The sequence below is a fragment of the Pan troglodytes genome, chromosome 7 (assembly GCF_028858775.2).
Source record: "Pan troglodytes isolate AG18354 chromosome 7, NHGRI_mPanTro3-v2.0_pri, whole genome shotgun sequence".
NCBI classification, from domain to species: domain Eukaryota; kingdom Metazoa; phylum Chordata; class Mammalia; order Primates; family Hominidae; genus Pan; species Pan troglodytes.
Window position 1 is genome coordinate 36,890,150 of NC_072405.2, and position 22,320 is coordinate 36,912,469.

The following is a 22,320-nucleotide window of genomic DNA, read 5'->3' on the forward strand; positions in this document are numbered from 1 at the left end:
TTAACTTTAAGTAACTTTATGTTTGTTTTGTTTTGTTCTGTTTTGTTTGAGAACCTTTATTTATTGAAGTTTGGGTATCTCTGGGTTTTTGTTCTTCACAGAAAGGTCCCCTCACAAAGCTGATGGAAAGGGATGTTTTTTACCCTAACATCTCATGGGTTAGTAACACTTGGATACGTTTTAAAAATTCCCTCCGACGTGTATTTTTTTTTCTAGGATTTCCTTTCTCTTTAGCATAATAATTCAGAGACTGTTCTGGAAGATAGTGCTGGTGTGGCTAAAGTTTTATTCTATATGTGAGTCCCATGAATTCCTTTGTGATTCTTGTGCTTTCCAATCTTGCTTCCATAAATAGATGTTGAGTTAAACCTGGCCTGTTCAAAAAAGATAAAGTACTATAAACATGAACTCTTATTTGTATAGACTTCATTGTGGGTAAAATCTGTGATTGCTGATATCCACAACAGCCTTTTCAAATAGATAGCATGGCTTCATTCCTGCCATTCAAAAGCATTTAAAGCAGAAAGAAGTAATGTGTCTTACATAGTTACATTAGCTTAAGGATCAGCAAACTATAGCCCATCTGAACTGTAGCCTACAGATAAACTAGAAGACCAGCGACCTGTTTTTTTAATTGTAGTTTTATAGACGCACACACACATTATGTATATGTTCTCATTTTAACCATTTTTAAGTGTACAGTTCTGTGACATTAAGTAAATTCACATTGTGCAACCATCACCTCCATCCATTTCCAGTAACTTTTTCATCTTTTCAAACTGAGAAGACTTAGCAACATGGTAAGACCCCATTTCTATAAAAAATATAAAAATTAGCCAGGCATGTTGGCATGTGCCTGTAGTCCTAGCTACTCGGGAGGCTGAGGCAGGAGAATAGTTTGAGCCCAAGAGGTCAAGGCTTCAGAGAGCTGTGATTGCACCACTGCACTCCAGCCTAGGTGACAGAGCGAGACCCTATCTCAATAAAAATCAATCAGTCAATCAATCAGTGAGACTCTGTACCCATTAAACAATAACTCCCCATTCTTCTTCCCCACATCCCCTGTCAACTACCATTCTACTTTGTCTCTATTAATTTAATTCTAGATATCTCATATAAATGGAATTATACAATAATTTGCCCTACTTTGATTTTAATATTCAGATATTAGGATATTAATATTTGTTTTTGTTCAGAATTTATTTTTAGAGGAATCTTATACAGACTTCTGAATTGAGCACCAGTGATGTGAAATTTTTATATTGAAGTAATAACCACACATACTTGAATAAAGATCTGCTGTTATTGAGTGTGCCTTATAGAACACTTAGTAGGCGCTGATGATAATTCCTAATAAGAAGTTTTTTAAATGTTTTAAGCAATGATGGAGCAGTCTCTTCAGGTGACTTAGAGAAAATATTTGAATATATTTGCTTAAAAACCAGTAAGGTTGCTTAACAGTTATCTCTCACATTACAGAAACTTTCAAATATCTGAAAAAATTAGTTCCTGAATTTTTTATCATGTTTTTTCAAAATACCAATTGGGTTTAGTGCAAATTGCATGAATGTAAATTCATAATTTGAAGAAAAATTGGCTGGGTGTAAGGTATTTTAAAATGAGTGTTCTCGCTGAAAACAGTTTCACTGGCTTTTTTTTCTGTTTTCTAAATAAAATTGTAGGTTTTAGCACAGTTTTAGATTGACAGAAAAATTGTGATGATAACACAGTGAGTTCCCATATGCCTTGTACCAGTTTTCCCTGTTATTAACATCTTATATCACTATGGTACATCTGTTATAATTGGCTAACCAATAGTGATACATTATTATTAACTAAAGTTCATACTTTATTCAGATTTCCTTAGTTTTTATCTAATGTCCTATTTCTGTTCTAAGATCCCATCCAGGAGATGACATGTAGTAGTCATGTCTCCTTGGCCTCCTCTTGGCTATGACAGTCTTTCAGCCTCTCTTTGTTTTTGATGTCACTACCTAGATTTTAAAATACTATACCAACCATTTTTAGCAAGAACACTCATTTTTAATGTTTATTAAATAATACTTGAAAAGTAGTATTGAATGCCTAAATTCTGAATTAATTATGAAATATAGTCTGAGTAGTCAGAGTAATATTTCACAATTTAAAAACTGGTTTATTTCTAGAATACTTTTTTATATTGTGTATTTTAAAATAACAGATCAGTAATTTTACAGATATTTGGGTTTTTTCGGTCTAATAATAATTTCCTCTACTTTTAGTGCCTTCTAAGAGTTTCAGAGTATCCTGTGAAAGTTACAGTTTTTAAAGATTCTTGATATTTCTAGAAAAGATTTTGAATTTAGCATAATATTCGTTAAAAATGTGGGCTTTAAAATCAGACAGGCTGGGTTTATGACTTGTTGCTACCATTCCTTCATGTAAAATGCAGAAAATAATATGTTAAATACAGTAATATCTACCTCATGGGTGGCAATGAAGATTAAATGAGAAATATAAACCTCTTACCGGAGTGCTTTGCACAAAGTAAAATTTCGATATTAACTCCTGTTATTACAAGTACATAATTCTTGAGGCTTTACAAAGGATTATCCTATACTCTGTACTAGAGTCATTTTTTTCTTTTAAACATCGATTTTGAAAAGCACATGTTTCCTTCCTTTCCTAAAATGCCCCTTCATTTTTTTCATCTCTTTCATCCATCTAATTTAATGCAGTATGTCCCAAGGAATTTTGACAATAGAACATTTATTTCGGTAACAGAAATGTGTTACCATAGTACAGGCAGCTTAGCCAAGACTGTCAAATTCACATTACAGCCATTTGTAGAATTCTTTAAAAATTATTTTTATAGTCCGGGCGCAGTGGCTCATGCCCGTAATCCCAGCACTTTGGGAGGCCAAGGAGGGTGGATCACCTGAGGTTGGGAGTTCCAGACCAGCCTGACCAATGTGGTGAAAGCCTATCTGTACTAAAAATACAAAAATTAGCCGGGCTGTGGTGGCACACGCCTATAATCCCAGCTACTCAGGAGGCTGAGGCAGGAGAATTGCTTGAACCCAAGAGGTGGAGGTTGCAGTGAGCCAAGTTTGTATCACTGCATTCCAGCCTGGGCGGCAGGGAGACCCTGTCTCAAAAAAAAAATTATTTTTATAGAAAACAAACAAAAAATATTATTTCTGTTCTTCTGAGCACACAAGGCATCCCATCTGTTGTTTTATCTAGTCTTGATTCAGAAAAATACAAAAATAGCAGAATAACATTAAATCTAATTTGTTATGATTTGAGCTTCATTTTCTGATGAGTCTTTCCCTTTACCAGGCAGTTCCAAAAGGAATCAGAATTGTTTATGAAAGGACCATGAGGGAAATGGGTATGTTTTACGCTGCCAACATTAGACAATGAGTAATTCTTTTGTATAAATATGTAGTACTACTAATCTTTTTTTTGTTTTTGTACTAATCTTTAAATTGGTAAATATCCTGCCTACCTATGACTTCCTAGGGCCAAACCTCAAAATTATTTCGTTTCTGTAATAGAGGAAAAGAATGAGAATTCCCTGAAAAAATATTCTGTATTTCTTGTTTTGCCAGAAAATATTACAGAATACGATATGAAGGAAACATAGACTATTATAGAAATTTATAGAAACTGTAATACTGTTATGTCCTGGTTGTAAAATACTGTCAAATGACACTTTTGGATAAATATGATAAAATATACAAGTTATTATTCTGGCCTCTGTTAAACAGAATAACCTAAGTTGTGTGTTCAGTTTAAGTCTTCACTGCAGAAATACCTGATATGCAAATAGTTTATACATTTTTAGGAGAAAATTCAATGTACTTGCCATTATCTACAGTAGGGCATGGCAAACTGTAAAAGATCAGATAATAAATATTTTAGATATTGCTGGCCATTAGTTTTTGCTGCAGCTACTCAGCTTTGCTGCTATGGTACAACTACTCAGCTTTGCTGCTGTGGTACAAAAGCAGCCATAGACAGTAAGTCAGCAAATGGAAGGAAGTATTCCAATAAAGCTTTATTTGTAGAAACAGGCATTGCGACAGATTTGGCCTTCAGGCTGTAGTTTGTTGACCCCTCATCTATAGCAAGTATTATTCTATGTCATCTTTGATCATTCTTTTATAACAGTGGTTGGTGACCTATGACATTTTTCTGTCCCATATAAATTGTCACTGTTGCATTCTCATTTCTACTTTTGAGGATTCAGCCTTTTACTCTACTGCATAATAGTATTAAACATATTTAATATAGGCCAGGCGTGGTGGCTCACGCCTGCGATCCCAGCACTTTGGGAGGCCGAGGTGGGCAGATCACCTGAGGTCAGGAGTTCAAGACCAGCCTGACCAATATGGTGAAACCCCGACTCTACTAAAAATACAAAAATTAGCTGGGCGTGGTGGCGGGCACCTGTAATCCCAGCTACCTAGGAGGCTGAGGCAGGAGAATCACTTGAACCCAGGAGGCAGAGGTTTCAGTGAGCCAAGATTGCGCCACTGCACTCCAGCCTGGGCGACAAGAGTGAAACTCTTGTCTCCAAAATAATAATAATAATAATTCAATATAATCTAGTACTGTTATCACTATAGTAAATAAATAAAAATGAATTCTAACCTATCACTATAATAAACACATGTAAATAAGACATATTTCCAGTAATCTTTGAAGGCATTACCATACCAATTTAAGGAAATAATTTTAGTATTTTATGAGAATAGTAGAGTAGAAGCAACATAGTTTAATAATCATAGTTGCTTCTAGTTTTTTAAGTTATATGCTGTGTGTCATGTCCTATGCTCAACAATTTACACACATCATCTCATTTAATCCTCACATTAGCCCAGTAAGTTATATTGTACTCAGTTTTACAAATGAGAAAACTTGAGTCTCATATATTTATACAGTTTATCCCAAGTCATACAGTAAGTTACAGAGCTGGGATGTGAACTGATTCCAAAGCCTACAGACTTAACATCATTTTACACCTCTTCATATGCAAAAAACACAGGTCTGAGTATTTGGAGAGACATCATATAGTTCTGGCTATATCTCTAACTAGTTTTGTGTCTTTAGGCTAGTCACTAAGTTTATACTTTCTTCATCTCTAAAATTTTAGGGGATTGGATTGAATAATCTGTAGGGGTTTTTTCTCAGGTCTAATATTAAATGAATCTAGAAACTATTCTCCCATAAACCACAACTTGTTTTTCCCCTTTTATAAAATTCATTCATTAATGCAAAACCATTTGTTATATATGTTATATATTTTATATATATATTATATATTTTGGCATATTGATAGTTGCTGGAGAAGCAACTGTGAATAAAATACAGCCTCTGCCCTACAGTTCATAGCCTAGTAAGAGAAAATAAACATGGAAATCACATGGTTCTGTCACTAAAGAACAGTTTTTAGTTCTTACTCTCTCGTCTCTTAAAAAAATACGGAGAAACCTAGTAAAAATAAAGATACCTTCAGGAATATGATAGTTATACCCTATATCAGGGATCCCCTACCCCCGGGCAATGGACCAGTATAGGTCCACACAGCAGGAAGTGAGTGGTGGGTGAGCCAGCAAAGCTTCATCTGTATTTACTTCCCATCGCTTGCATTACTGCCTGAGCCTCCTGACAGGTAAGCAGCAGCATTAGATTCTCATAGGAGCGCGAACCCTGTTGTGAGCTGTGCATGTGAGGAATCTAGGTTGCATGCACCATTTATTGACTAGTTCATCTTTTCTCCACTGATCTATAATACTGCCTTAGTCATATATCAAGTTCCCATATGTGAAATTTGTTTTGCTGTTCTAGTTGAGGGTCTATTTTTCTGTCCCAGTGCTACATTGTCTTAATTACTATAACATAATAAGCCGTTATATTTGATAGGACAAGTGGGTGACTTTTCAAAGCATAATAACAGTAAAGGTTGCTAAGCAGTGTAGTGTAGTTAAAAAGTACGCAAAAGTGGGAATCAGAAGACCTCCATTCAGGAACTGTTGTCACTTACCAGTTGTATCACAGACTCTGTATGAACCTGATGAATAGTTCATTTTTATGTGGGCTTTAGGTGACCATAGGCTTGATATAAGTCAATATTTTGCAATGAATTTATTTAAAAAAATAAAAGCAAACCCAATGCAATATGTACTTCTATTAGTAAAGTATAGATTCCTCTTGATAGGGCAAGAAGCCAAGGACTCTGCCAACCTGATTCAAAGCTAAGGTCTCAAAAACAAGTATTGAATTTAGGCCATCACAATAATTTTAAAAAAATACCTCAAGTGTTCTTTTTTTGCAGGGTATTTCACCCTTAGCATGAGTAGTTTTTTTTTCTATTTAATTAAAAATAATTTAAGCCCTGGGGTCTTTGGTGGATTGTGTATCTAAATAGAAAAATCAAAACGCAGGTAAATGGTTTTTATATGGTGGTTGAAAGGAGTTATTGCAACTCTGTAGATTAAATCCAAGCAGTGTTAGTGGAGATCAGTGATTCAGAAGATAGTGAATGTAGGCTATTTATAGCTAGCCAGGCTGTTGTAGAACAGGGACAGTCCTCAAGACCCAGGGCTTACAGCAAGTAGATGCTGATGTGTCCCTTTTTTGCCAGGTATTCTCCAGGTAGATCAAAGAAATACATCAGGTAAGTTTTGTTTTGTTTTGTTTTTTCTGAGACAGAGTCTCGCTCTGTCACCCAGGCTGGAGTGCAATGGCACGATCTCGGCTCACTGCAACCTCCGCCTCCTGGGTTCAAGCTATTCTCATGTCTCAGCCTTCCGAGTAGCTGGGATTACAGGCGCCCACCACCACACCAGGCTAATTTTTGTATTTTTAGAGACAGGGTTTCACCATATTGGTCAGGTTGGCCTTGAACTCCTGACCTCAGGTGATCCACTGGCCTCGGCCTCCCAAAGTGCTGGGATATATCAGGTAAGTTTTTTCCAATTGCAAATGTGATATAACATCAATAGGAATATAACGTTTTCAGGAACACTTAAAAAGAATACTTGACAGTTTTCTTATTTGTCCATTTTAATTATGCAAGGAACTGAAATATTTTGTGAGTTTTTTCTTTAAAAATTCTATAGCCAAGTGTGGTGGCTTACACCTGTAATCCTAGCACTTTGGGAGGCCAAGACAGGTTGATTACTTGAGGTCAGGAGTTTGAGACCAGTCTGGCCAACATGGTGAAACCTTGTGTCTACTAAAAATACAAAAATTAGCTGGGCGTGGTGGCGGGTGCCTGTAATCCCAGATACTCAGGAGGCCGAGGCAGGAGAATCCTTTGAACCTGGGAGGTGGAGGTTGCAGTGAGCCGAGAATTGCACCACTGCACTCCAGCCTGGGCGACAGAGTGAGCCCCTTTCAATAAATAAATAAATAAAATTCAGTTTATTATAGGGCTTTTTAAAAATAGAAACTAAACACTGTATCCCATTTCCTTTATTCAAATATTTTTCTTTAGTAGGCTTTGCCTTTCTAGCTAGTATATGGCCTGTTTTACGTACTAACAACCTCACTATTTTTGTGTCTCTGTGTGATTTATAAGTAGATAATAATGTATTCTCCTTCTTCTTCTTTGTTCTTCATTTATAAGGGGACACTCCTTCTTTATAGCAGTAGCTTGGCTCTTCTTCCTCAGTGTCTTGGCCCTCTGGCTCCAACACTCTGCCTGTGGCATCTTCAAAAAACAGGTGTTATTTGAGTTGCTTTCACACTGTATCCCTGCCATGGGCAGTGCTGACTTGTCTTTTCTGGAATTTTGGCTTTAACCAGAACCCTGTAATGCAAAATGTTCTGTGTTACATCCCTGCTGTCTTCCAAATCTTCTTGCCTAATTGGAGGTTTTGGTTGTTGCTATTCCTGATTTTGTTTTTAGCGCTCCTTCCCTCTTATTCAAGCATTTATGTTACGTGAACAATATTTCTAATTTACACAGACAGTGCAGTTTAAGGTGCTAAAGAATTGAAGTTGGAAGATAGGGTTTCTCTCCTAGGCTCTCTGTTTTCTTTCCTTTCTCCCTTTTTTCTGTATAATCTTATCCAGTCCCATGTTTCAGACTATACAGCCCAACCTTGTTTCTGTGCTCCAAAATATCTATTTACATGACACTTTCTTTTGAAAGTCTACAAAGCATTTCAAACTTAGTATGTCTAAAACACAGCTCTGAATTTTTCTCAAATCTGCTTCCTGCATCGCGTTCCCAGTTCTGCTCCATTCAGTAAATGGCATCATTATCCGCTAGTTGTTCAGATCCAAATTTGGAGCTATCTTTGGACCCTCTCTTTCTCACATATCTCAGATCCAATCCTTCAGCTTCTCAGTACCTCCACCTCTACCTTAGTCCAAGCCATTCAGTAATTCACAATGGCCTTCCTATTCACTTTCATGCTTCTACTTTTGTTTCTTTAGTTTATTTTCAACACAGTAGCCAGAGCAAGTTTTAAAAACATAAGCGAGATCATGTTGCTGGTTTGTACAAAACCCTCCAGTGGCTTCCTGTTACTCTTAGAATGAAATCCTTTTTTTTTTTTAACCACTCCCTGCAGTGCCATATATGACTGGACCCCTACCTCCTTCTTTGACTTCGTCTCCTACCATTTCTCTTCCATCCATGCTCACTTTTAGCCTTGCTGGCCTCTGTGTTATTGTTCTTCAGAGACAGCAAACTTGTTCTGTCAGGATTATTGTTATTGCTGTTTCTTCTGCCTAAATCCCTACTTAAATGTCATGTCCTTGAAGAAGCCTTTACTGACCACTTTGATCTAAAATTGCTTGCTGGCCGGCCGCTGCGGCTCACTCCTTAATCCTAGCACTTTCGGAGGCTGAGGTGGGTGGATCACCTGAGGTAGGGAGTTCGAGACCAGCCTGACCAAAATGGTGAAACCCCATCTCTACTAAAAATACAAAAATTAGCTGGGCCTAGTGGCGCATGCCTGTAATCCCAGCTACTCGGGAGGCTGATGCAGGAGAATCGCTTGAACCCAGGAGGCAGAGGTTGCAGTGAGCCAAGATCCTGCCACTGCACTCCAGCCTGGGCACAACAGAGTGAGACTTGGTCTCAAAAAATGAAATAAATAAAATAAAATAGCTTGCCCATCCACTACCACACCACACCCACACACGCTATCCCCTACCTTGTGTTTTAGTTCTTATTGCTACCTGAAATTGTAAGATTTCTTTAGTTCCTATACATTGATAGCACTGCACCCTTACCCTGCTCTACAGTGTAAGTTCAACAAGGGCAGAGAATTTTCTGACTATTTGCTGTTATGTCTTTTGTAAAAGGTCATGGTAGCACTCAGTATTTAAGTGACTGAGTTAATTAGCTGTGTGACCTTGCAGATCAGTTCACTTCCCTAGAGTTTGATTGCATCTGTAAACAAAGGGATGAGTTGGATAGGATGTATCTCTAAGGATAGGATTTAGACTCTAGATGATCAGTCATCTAGAATTGAAGACAACCTTGAAGTCATGAAGTTCAAGCCTCTTATTTTATAAAAAGTGATTTGACTTATGTCACGTTGCTCAGGCCAGTGCTCTTCACATCACACAATTGTTCTAATTCTGCAATCAACTGTGATTAGCTTTCTTTATCTTTTTTCATTACAATTCTTAGTTTTAATTTTTATGTTCTTTGCCTTCATCCTCTTCATCATATTACTTACGTAAGTCACCTCTTTACAAATAATTATTTTTCTTCAGTTAGTCCTTGTTTTCTCACCATTTATTGAGTATAAGCCAGTGTGATTTGAAGTCTGCTTCCCAGCTTTCATTCTTTGCCTTGCCACACTCCACTGTTTTTTTTTTTTTTTTTTTTTGAGATGGAGTGTCACTCTGTCACCCATGCTGGAGTGCAGTGGCGCAGTCTCGGCTCACTGCACCCTCTGCCTCCCAGGTTCAAACAGTTCTCTTGCCTCAGCTTCCCGAGCAGCTGGGATTGCAGGCACCTGCCACCACGCCTGGCTAATTATTGTATTTTTGGTAGAGACGGTGTTTCGCCATGTTGGCCAGGCTGATCTCGAACTCCTGACCTCAAGTGATGTGCTCGCCTTGGCCTCCCAAAGTGCTGGGATTACAGGCATGAGTCACCGTGCCTGGCCCACACTCTACTTTTATGAGATTTTCTCTTTTTGTAAGCCAAAAAAAAAAAAAATGTATACAGTCATGGTTAACATGTATATTTTAACTAATATGATAGATTTTTTAATCATGGAAAAGGAAAATAACTTTTGTAGCAAAACTAGTCTCTAATTCCCCAGTAAAGTTTTTCCAGCTTAATAGGCTCATAGGCTATTAGAATAAACCTTAGAATTTACCTATTCCAACTCCTTAATTTTCAGTGGGGGAGATATATCTATCAGCTTAGAAAACACTGAGGTAAACAAAAATAAACAGTTCTTCAGGACTTCTCAGAACCTTGAATATATTAATGTATAATCCCTCCGGGTGAGGAGGAGGCTCATAATACCCAAATTTTATTTTACCGCAGAGTATGATACTCTGCGGTAAAATAAAATCGGATAAAATATGGATTACCTGTTAATATCTTCTGGGATAGTAGTGCTCCTAAAACACATTTTTGAATATTTATTAGGTGTCAAACACAGTTCTAAGTACTTTAAGCTTCTCAACCTGTTTTATCTGCTACATTCATGTGTTCCTCCTTAATATGATGTGAATATCTGCCTTTAAGAAGTAGTAGTATGCCATATTGGAGAATACATATTGGAAAATGCAAGAAAGGATGTGTTTGTGTATGCAGAATATAAGTCCTAGGTATTGATTCATTTAGAAATTTATTGTGTTTTCTATCTAGTTGATCATTGATTTATTTATATAGCTTACTTTACATATTTATGATATTCACTATATACTGTAGATTAAATATCAGTATAATTTTTGATAATTTCTTAGAGCAATTCATTTGTAGAACATTTGTTGATATCTATCATAATATAAATTTACATTGTATCTCATGAACTTTTGGCATTCCATTAATACAGTAAAAGTTTTCCTGGTTAAATGTTTTGTCAATTTTGATTATACACGTATAGTCTTTTCCACTTTTTAAAAAGTCCAAAATATGTGGGAAGAAAATGATAAAACATACTCAGAGTAAAAGCCCCTTTACCCCTGCAAATCAATATAACCACAATTTACATTTTTCCATACTTTTTGATCCCTATGTGTCTAGTCTGTTTTCTGTTGAGTGAAACAGAATACCTGAAACTGGGTAATTTTTAAAGAAAAGGAATTCATTTCTTACAGTTATGGAGGCTAAGAAGTCCAAGGTTGAAGGGGCCGCATCTGGTGAGGGTCTTCTTCCTGATGGGAACTGCAGCGTCCTGAGTTGATGCAGGGCGTTACGTAGCGAGAGGGCTCAGTGTACTAGTTCAGTCCCTCTTCCTCCTTTTATAATGCCACCAGTCCTATTCCTGTGATAACCCGTTTTCAGTTGATGAGGCAGAGCCCTCATGACCCAACACCTCTTAAAGGCCCCACCTCTCAATATTCCCCCACTGAGGTTTAAGTTTCAATGTGAGTTATGGAGGGGACAAACATTCCAACCATATGTAGCAACCACTATGGTAGCTACTCTTCAGAGAGATGCAGCCCCCTGCCTCCAACCAGGGAGCCACATCTCTTGCTCTTGAGTAGTCCCTTTCCTCAAATTGTGCTGGCACTGTGACTTGCCTTTGATTAGTAGAATGCAACAAAAGTGATTCTGTGTGACCCCAAGACTTTGCTAAGGTCTATTGGAATGCTTGCTTTGGGAGAGGTCAGCCTCTAGTAAGAAGTCAGACTATCTTGAGACCACAAGATGTGTGGAAGCCCATGCTGGCCCTAAGCTGTATAGAAAGGCTTCATGAAGGGAGGGAAACAGAAAGAGAGAAAGGTGATTGAGAAGACCAATCACAGAGAGAGGGAGAGATCTTCTCAGTCAGCTCCCGTCTTTTCCAGCCATCCTAGCTGACATTTGAGTGAAGAAGCCATCCTGTATGTATGTCCAGCTCAGACTAACATCCAGATGATTCCAGCCCCAGCCATCATCTGACTGCAGCTACATGTGAGAACCCAAGTGGGAATCACCCAGCTGAGCCCGGTCAATTCACAGAACTGTGAGAGATAATAAATTCTTGCTTTAAGCCGTTAAGTTTTGGTGTAGCTTTTTACACAGTCATAGACGGCCAGAACAGTGCATATTGGTATATTAAAAAAATACCAAAAAGTCATATTTAATATATGTATAAATAATGTTATAGATATTACAGCCATGCACCACATAACAATGTTTCAGTCAACCGTAGACCGCATATGCGACTATGGTGGTCCCACAGGATTATAATGCTGTATTTTTATTTTACCCTTTCTATGTTTAAATAGATACCCAAATATTTAATATTGTAATACAATTGTTTGCATTATTCAGTACAGTAACCTGCTGTACAAGTTTGTAGCCTAGGAGCAATAGGCTATACCATAAAGCCTAGGTGTGTAGTGGGCTATACCATCTAGGTTTAGTCTAAGTACACTCTGATATTCGCGCAATGACAAAACTGCCTAACAACACATCACTCAGAACATATCCCTGTTGTCAAGTGACACATGACTGTATAATTTTGAAACATAAATGGTGATCATATGTGGCACATCAGTCTACACCTAGTTGTGTGCTGTAGCTGGCTTTCAGGCCCATAAGATGCAGTTCCACCTTCAGTGATATCACACTGGTTGCTTGAAAATGACCATCGAAATAGGCAGATACTGCAAATCAGGGCTTCCCTTGACCCAGAGAGCCAGTTGTTAAAACATTTACCAGCACACCACTGTCTGTATTTTCCTTTTTTCATTTACATTATTATTTTTTGAATGACTGTATATTTGGTAATTTGGATGTACCATAATTTATTTAAACAATCCCCTATTCTTGACCTGTTATTTCTTTAGGATGTTATTTCTCGAAATAGAATTGCTGAATCAAATGGAATATACATTTAAATTTTTTATAAGTTTTACAAGATTGTATATTAGTAAGGTTATACCAATTTACCAACAGTGAGGGTGTTTCCCAGTGCCCCACCCAGCACTTATTTTTATAGTTAGAATCTTCATACATATATTTTTTAAAATTCTGGGTTTTTTTATTCTTAAAAGTTTTTAATGGTTCGAGGCTGGGCGCAGTGGCTCACGCCTGTAATCCCAGCACTTTGGGAGGCTGAGGCAGGCGGATAACAAGGTCAGGAGATCGAGACCATCCTGGCTAACACAGTGAAACCCTGTCTCTACTAAAAATACAAAAAATTAGCTGGGCATGGTGGCAGGCACCTGTAGTCCCAGCTACTCTGGGAAGCAGGAGAATGGCATGAACCCGGGAGGCGGAGCTTGCAGTGAGCCGAGATCGTGCCACTGCACTCCAGCCTGGGCGACAGAGCGAGACTCCGTCTTAAAAAAAAAAAAAAAAAGTTTTTAATGGTTCGAAACCCAAAAGCTACAAAAGTATATGGGAAAAGTCTACCTTCTATCACTGCCTGTGTTTCCCAGCTTCCCAGTGCCCCTCTCAAGGGTAACTTGGAATTTTATAAGGAATTCATATATCCTCTTTCAGTGATGTTCATGCGTGTACAAACAAGTATATTCCTTTGCTCCCTCTTTTTTTACTCACTTGGTAGCTCCCATACACCCTCCCCTACCTTGCTCTTGTCATTTAATGATATATTTTGGAGATCAATACCAAAAGAGAAAAGTCTTCCTCAGTATCTTTTCATGCCCTCATGGTATTCCGTTGAATGGATAAATCATATTGCTTCTGTGGACATTCGTCCACAGCTAATGCAATATACTGTCAGACTTTTGGATCTTACCTATTTGATAGGTTAAAAAATAGTACCAGCATATAATTTAACTATGAGTCTGAGCTCTAGGTGTGTCTTTTGTTTTCTGTAAATTGTTGATATATTTTGCCTATTTTTCTTTGGGTCATGGGCTTTTTTAGTTGTAGGAGTTTATTATTCATTAATGAAATTAGCCCTTTTATCTGCCATATAATTTGCAACAATTTTATGTCAGCTTTTTTATTGTCTTTTGGCTGTTGTTGTGAAAGTTATGGCCATGCAGAAATGTGGGATTTTATGTAGCACAGTTGTCTCTTTTTTTTTTTTTTTTGAGACGGAGCCTAGCTCTGTCACCCAGGCTAGAGTGCAGTGGCATGATCTCAGCTCACTGCAACCTGTGCCTCCCAGGTTCAAGCAATTCTTCTGTCTCAGCCTCCCAAGTAGCTGGGACTACAGGCGCCCACCATCACACCTGGCTAATTTTTGTATTTTTAGTAGAGACGGGGTTTCACCATATTGGTCAGGCTGGTCTCGAACTCCTGACATCAGGTGATCTGCCTGCCTCGGCCTCCGAAAGTGCTGGGATTACAGGTGTGAGCCACCGTGCCCAGCTCACTTGTCTCTTTTTGATGGCTTCTAAGTTTTATGTCATTGTTAGAAAGTCACTCTTCATCTCTCTCCTCGAAATAAAAGCTTTCATTTACAACTTTAACTTTATGGTTTCTTTTTTATTGTTAATTTTTTTCTTACATTTGAATTTTTGTTTTTTTGTTTTTATTTAATTGTTTATTTACTTTGAGACGAGGTCTTGCTGTGTTGCTCAGGCTGGAGTGCAGTGGCGCGATGCAGCCTCTGCCTCCTGGGCTCAAGCGAACCACCTGCCTCAGCCTCCCTAAGTGCTGGGACTACAGGCCTGAGCCACTGTGCCTGGCCTGAATTTTTGATCTTTTAGAAATTCATCTAGGTTTGAAATACGGTATGGCTTCAGCTCTATTTTTTTTCTAGAAGCCTGTCCAGAATCCATTTATTGAATAAACGTATTTTTTCTGAATGATTTGAAATGTTACTTACTTAAATACTGCTTATATTAAACACTGTGTTCTATAATTACACAGTTTTAATTATTATAGCTTAATGATGTATTTCTCTTCTCTTTCAGGACTTTCCTGTTTGTTCTTGATTGTTTTTCCATGTAAACTTTAAAATCAACTTGTCTAATTCTCATATAACTCTTGGTATTTTTTTTGGAATTTGGGGATTGTGTCAACTTTAATAACTAAATCAAGGAGAATCTGCATTCTTATGATAAATTATTTCTAACTAAGAACATGTTTGAAGTGGGGTGTGTTTTAAAACATCTTCAAACAGATCATTTCTCTTATTAAATTTATTCTTAGGTGTTTTGTCGCCTTTGTTATAGTTTGTATTAGTATGCTAGGGCCACCATAATGAGAGACCACAGACTGGGTAGCTTAAACAACAGAAACTAATTTTCTCACAGCTCTATAAGCTGGAAGTCCAGGATGAAGGTGCTGGCAGGTTTGGTTTCCTCTCAAGTCTCTTTCCTTGGCTTGTAGATGGAAGCCTGCTTGCTGTGTTCTCACATGGCCTTTCTGTGTGTGTACACATTCCTGGTGTCTTTATGTCCAAATTTCCTCCTCTTATAAGGATACCAGCCAGATTGGGTTAGGATCTACCCACATAACCTTAATTACCTCTTTGAAGGCCCCACCTCCAAATACAGTCACATTCTGAGGTACTGGGAGTTAGGACTTCAACATATGAATTTGGATAGAGGAGACAGTTTAGCCCATAACAATGGTAAATGAAGAATTTTCTTTCTTATATCTACTAATTGATATTTATATACGTGAAAGTTATTTGTGTATTTAATTTCATACCTAGCCACCCAGCTTATAATTTATAATAGTTTTTACTTTATTCTCTTAGTTTTTCCAGGTATAAAATTATATTATTTATAAATAATGATCACATTGCCTCCTCCTTTCTAGTTTTTATAACCTTTATTTCTTTTATCTAATTGCAGTCTAGAGCTGTTGAAATGGTTAAACTAAGAGTGGTGGCAGTAGATACTTTTCTTGTATTCCATATTTTAATGAAAATATTTCTAGTGGCTTTTGGTGTTTCCATTAAGCATGATGTTTGCTTTTGGATTGAGATATAGATACATAGTGTCTTTAAGGACTTCATCATCTATCTGTATTTTATTACAGCTTTTAAAAATCAAGAATGAATACTTTTATCAAATGCCTTTGTGGCATTTATGAGGATGATCATATGTTTTCCCTTTGATCTAATAATATGTTGAATTTATAAATAAATTTACTAATATTGAACCATCTTTGCATTCCCCTGTTTGGTCCTGGCCTATTCTTTTAATTTGCTGTTGAATTCTGTTTGCATACAGATTCTTAAATGAGACATAAATAAATAGTTTCTTTATGGAGGCTTTGTTAAGTACAATTTTATGCTTGCTTTATATAAATAATTTTAATCGTTTTCTTTTTCTGTGTTTTCAGACAATTTGAAATTATGTGTTCTTTAATGGTTTATTAGAATTTTCCTATGAAACTTTTGGGTCTAGTGCTTTCTGAGGAGGTGGCTGTTTGACAACTTTATTTCTTCTATAATATATCTGTTTAAATTTTTTTATTTCCTCTGGAGTCAATTTTGTTAAATTACATTTTCCTATCATTTGTTTCCATTGGTTTTCAAGTCTATTTGCATGGAATTGAGCAAAGTAATCTTTTTAAGATTCTTTAATTTTTCTCTATTTGCATCTGTTTCTTTATTATCATTTCTGTGTCTGTGTGTTTGCTGTTTTCTTCCCTTTGTTGTTTTGATTAGACTGGAGTCTGGCCTATCCTTTTTCAATAACCAACTTTGGGTTATTAATTCTGCTATTTTTTTGTCTTACAAATACTTTATTTCTTCTTTTATCTTTTTTTTTTTTTTTTTTTTGGAGACATTGAGTCTCATTCTGTTGCCCAAGCTGGAGTGCAGTAGCGCAATCTTGACTCACTACAACCTCCACCTCCCCGGTTCAAGCGATTCTCCTATCTCAGCCTCCTGAGTACCTGGGACTACAGGTGCCTGCCACCATGCCCAGCTAATTTTTGTATTTTTGGTAGAGATGGGGTTTTGCCATCTTGGCCAGGCTGGTCTTGAACCCCTGACTTCAGATGATCTGCCTGCCTTGGCTTCCCAAAGTGCTGGGATTACATGCATGAACCACCACGCCTGGCCTATTCTTCGTTTTCTTTTCCTTAGGTTTGCTTTATTGATTGATAATACAGTTGATATTTCTAATTAGTCATTATTCTATTAATTTGATTTAAGGCTTTTTGTTCTATAGAAGTTTTAAATTTTTAGTAATCAGAACTATCACTGTTTTCCTTCTATGGCATCTTATTTTCACATTACTCTTTTAAGAAGTTCATCTACATCACCACTGCCTCTCTCCCGCCATTGTACAAATGCTGTCCATTCTTCCCTATTTTAGAAGATGACTAATGTCAGCCAAATATCTATCATCTATCTAGATAGATAGATAGATATGGCTCAATGTATAGAGTATAAATTTATTGCCAAATTTTCAGGAGTATATTTTTTCCACATAATAAGAAAATTACCTATAAAACCTTATAAATGAAAACATCAAATTTGTAGAATTATTTTACTCTACTTTATTTAAAAGATTTTGGGCCAGGCGCAGTGGCTCACGCCTGTAATCCCAGCACTTTGGGAGGCTGAGGCAGGTGGATCACCTGCAGCCTGGCCAACATGGTGAAACCCCGTCTCTACTAAAAATACAAAAATTACCTGGGCATGTTGGCACATACCTGTAATCCTAGCTACTTGGGAGGCTGAGGCAGGAGAATTGCTTGAACCTGGGAGGCAGAGGTTGCAGTGAGCCAAGATCACACCATTGCACTCCAGCCTGGGTGACAAGAACAAAACTCTGTCTCAAAAGAAAAAAAAAAGATTTCATAATGGCCTTTAATAGAAAGTTATTTTTATATATTTAAGATGCTTTTCTTTCTGTTCTTCCAGGTTACTCAAATGAGTCGTCCAGACTTGATTCTCTTTCTGATGAAATACCTGATGGCTCTCATAGTTGGCATTCCCTCTGTATTTTGGGTTGGAAGCAAAAAGACATGCTTTGAATGGGCCAGTTTTTTTCATGGTCGTAGGAAAAAAGAGTAAGTTGAAATAAATGATCACAGTGTTCACAAACCTCACATTTACGTAAATTTTTTTGTGTTGCTTATGTTAAAATGACTTGGATTTGGAGAATTATTCAAACAAGACTGTAACATTTTCAGCAGTATCCAGTTATGATTGGCACAGTAGCATGTCTTAATTTAAAACTAAAAACTTATTTTGAGAAGATGGCCAAGTAGTCCAGAAGATGACCAGGCCTCCTGTACTAATTCAGAATACTTGAAGGAAGTCCAATCTTTGCGAAAAAAATTCAAATTGTAATTGTCTTAAAAGCAAATTAATGCTTTTCTCTACATTCTTATCTGATCTTCCTGATATTCCTTTGAAGGTTGACATATATTCTCATTTCTCTTTTACAAATGAGAAAACCAAGATAGAGGTTAAGTGCTTGGCCAAAGTCACACAGGTATTTACTGATAAGAGCTAGATAAACTTCTGTCTCCAGTTGTCCATTGTTCTTCCAAGCGTACCAAAAGTGATATAAAGAAATACTCTTATTCCATTCTAATATAGTACATTAAAGCCAAATAGAAAAATGATATTAGTAGATTAATTGAAATGTGTTAGAGGTTATTGTAATTCATAGTTGGCCATACTGCATATTACAGTGTGATATAAGGGCATATTTAAGGAATCTTTAAATTTTTGTACCTTAGTTTGTAAAACAAAAACAAAACAAGACCCTTCAGTTTTCACAGTGGAACAAATGATTTCAAACTCTACTCAGTTTTAAGTCTCATAGGTATCTCTATCTGAATTATCACAAACTCTAAGTTAGTGGATTCTATATTTCTTATGATTTTACTTAATCTAGGATCCATGGAAGAATGATTTTTTTGTGGGTAGTCTGTAAATATTTTAAAATTATATGTAGAATGTGCCTTGTATTGGTTAATGTCATTTTCTTATACAATTTGAAGTTACTTTAGTTTCAACCTCACTAATAAAGTTTATATTTACTAAAATACCAGTAATTAACAATTTCTGTTATACAAATTATATTAACATCACAGTTTAATATACAGTCAGCCTTTTGTATCTGGGGGTTCCATATCAGTGGATTCAACCAACAATGGATCAAAAATATTTGGGAAAAAAAAATTCAAGAAAATTCCAAAAAGCAAAACTTGAATTTGCTGCATGCTGAGCACTACACTGAATCTATGCAAATAAAGTGTTGTATTAGGTACTGTAAGTAACCTAGAGATGATTTAAAGTATGTAGAGGTTGTATGCAAATACTACACCATTTTATATAAGGGACTTGAGCATCCTCGAATTTTGGCACCCACAGGGGGTCCTGAAACCACTCTCCTGAGGAAATTGAGAGATGATTGTATACATTTCTTATTGTGATATCTGAGACTGCTACTAGTGATATCAGATAATGCATTTCTCCTTTAAATATAATTTTGTAGAGCAGAGAAGGAAAGAAGGGGATGAGTTCACTCAATAGCAACCAAAAAAATTTGTCTTCTAGGCATTTATTCATTCTTTGAAAGACTTGTTGAATGCTTACTATGTGCCACCAACTACTTTTGGATACCAATGATTTGATAGCAAACAGAAAAGGCCAAGACCCTGCTTTCTTAGAGTGTCCTCCCTTATGGGATTTACTGTGATTTATTTGTGTATTCTTTGGAAAACTGTATTGTAATCACAGTAAAACAATGCTGAGGAAAGGACTTGAATTAAACATTCCTGGACACCTCTGGGCCATATATAAATAATTCTGTGATAGAGTTGCATTAGAAATTCCAGATAGAGCTAAAACTGAAGCTTTCCTTATAGAGATTTATCCTAGTTAGTTTGCAGGGATACTGGTTGGGCCGAAATCCTTTTGAAACTGGTTAAAACTCTCAGGGGCCCTTCCATTTGGTTTTCTGCAGCTGTGGATTCCCAAGCAACAGTCATTGTGATCTTCCAAGCCAGAATGTGCTCTGGGCTGGAGTGGCAGCCCCTTATTCTGGCGTTCAAGAGCGTGGGCACCCTTTGGCTATTTCTAGCATTTGTCTGGTTAGCCTTTGGGAAACGACTATAAGATAATAATAATGGGTACTAATTTATTGGGCACATTTAATACTCAAAGCACTGTTCTAAGCACTTTACACATTAAATCATTTAACGCTGTAAACAGCCTTGTGATGGAGGACATCATTTTACAGATAAGGAAACTGAGGCATAGAACCAAGATTTCATAACAAGTGATTGCTAACATATAGATTCAAACCCAGTCTGACTCCAGAGCTTTGCTCTTAACTACTTTGTTACACTGTGCTGTAGACTGGTTTCTAACATTGTGCTAATCAAATTAATGTTCTCCCCTCAAGTGAAGCCAGATTTAAGACCATACTTATGCTAATAATTCTGACATAGATTTAAATATTTTTAGAAATCCTCTTTTGGATTACCTGGGTCATTTCACTTAATTTCTCTGGACATTATGTGTAAAATGAGGGGACAAACCTTCACCATTTGGAGGTGAGTTAAATTTTTGGAACAACTAGAAGTCACTTTTAACCAAGTTTAGAAAATAAAGTCAACAACCAAGAATGACTTGGTGGGATGTACATATATATGAATAAGGCCGTTGATTACAGAGGAACGAATCCATATTTTTGTTTTTTTTACTATTTTTGACTTGTTCTTTTTTCTGTCATGTTTTTGGCACTTTGTTTTCCAGATATATGTAAACACTGTTTTATCATTACCTTGTGATTAGCCTCTAAGACTTTAAACTTAAGTTTGATCCTTGACTGTTGGTTTCATTGTGTGATTTTTTGAAAGTTCTTTAATTTCTTAAAACTTTAGTTTCTTTGTCTATGAAATGGGGATTACAATATCTATTATTAATAGATATCCAATATTCCCTTAGAAATACACTCTTAGGACATGAATCTCTGTAATGATGACATTATTAAGAGGATTCAAAGGAGAATATATATAAAGTACTCAATAAGTACTAGACTTCCTTCAGCCCATCTACCCCAACAAGAAAAACAACAGCAATAATGACAATCCTTTTATAATGTGAGAATTTATAATATATGTAATTTCTCAATATATGATCCAATCTTTACATGCTGGAGTTTTACTTTTGAAATGAAATTGATTATCTAATTTTAACTTTATGAGTTTTCATAGTAAGTCCTTTATTTACATAATCCAAGACACTAACCTTTACAACTGTTTAATTAGCTCTTGTATTAATTTAATTACTGCCTTGTTCATCATCGTAAGCCATCTGTCTGCTTAGTCCTTTGATAGCAGTTAAAATTTTTTGTTCTTAACAACAATTTTTCCCCTAAATGTTTCCCTTTAAGCTTCTAATATGTTTGAGACTTAATTGTAACTTTAATTTTTCATTTTGTTTTGTTCTAATTATGACTGCTCATGTTTATTCCAGCACTAGACAACTGCTTCTGCATAAAATTAACTCGTAGACTAAAACAACTGCTCTTACAACTTAAAAAATGTTGTATCCATGCTACAGTGAAGCCTCTACTAGTTATATAAACCATGCAAGAAAACAATTTTTCTATTTTAGTTATATCTTCATAATATTTCAGTGTCTTGAGAATGACAGATTTCTTTGGCTGAAAGGGACCTTTTAGAAATGAAGAAATTGTATACTTTTATAGATGAAGAAACGAAGGAAAGAAAGAGGAGATAATGACATGCTTAAGATCACATTTTTATTGATAAAGTTGGAACTAAAATCCTGATTTCCTTATTCTAACACAGGCCTTTTTCCATCATACCACCTTAGGGGACAGATTGACATAGATTGTTGTTATATTCTTTCCTCTGTCAACAGTGTTTCTTCATGTCAGTCCTATAGATCTAATTTGGCAAGCAATTAATTTCAAGAATAATATCAGTGTTTCAGAGAAGTATTGCTTATTGGTCTGAAGGAAGATTGGTATGTATCTTAAACTTACTATTTTGTTGTCTAGGATAGTGAATGAGAGCCGACAGGTACTCCAGGAACCTGATTTTGCTCAGTCTCTCCTGAGGGATCCAAATACTCCTATCATAAGAAAGTCAAGGGGAACTTCCACTCAAGGAACATCCACCCATGCTTCTTCAACTCAGCTGGCTATGGTGGATGATCAAAGAAGCAAAGCAGGAAGCATCCACAGCAAAGTGAGCAGCTACCACGGCAGCCTCCACAGATCACGTGATGGCAGGTGAGTTTTGTTAGTAGTGTAGTTTATTTC

The 22,320-nt window shown here is 36.5% G+C and overlaps 1 protein-coding gene across 11 annotated transcripts in view; it reads left to right on the forward strand.

The window, feature by feature from the left end:
* The window catches only part of FZD3 (frizzled class receptor 3), a 76,340-nt gene that overhangs the window by 39,405 nt on the left and 14,615 nt on the right, over positions 1 to 22,320 (forward strand). For 3 of the 11 annotated variants that reach the window (XM_528098.8, XM_001166266.7, XM_054657313.2), the window contains 2 exons: positions 17,931 to 18,079; positions 22,057 to 22,290. In XM_528098.8, the coding sequence (XP_528098.1) occupies positions 17,931 to 18,079; positions 22,057 to 22,290 (383 nt within the window). Of the gene's footprint in view, positions 1 to 3,321; positions 3,374 to 6,631; positions 6,994 to 11,985; positions 12,144 to 17,930; positions 18,080 to 22,056; positions 22,291 to 22,320 lie in introns of those variants that run through there. The other 8 variants (XR_010159231.1, XR_010159232.1, XR_010159233.1 and 5 more) reach the window with 8 other exon arrangements.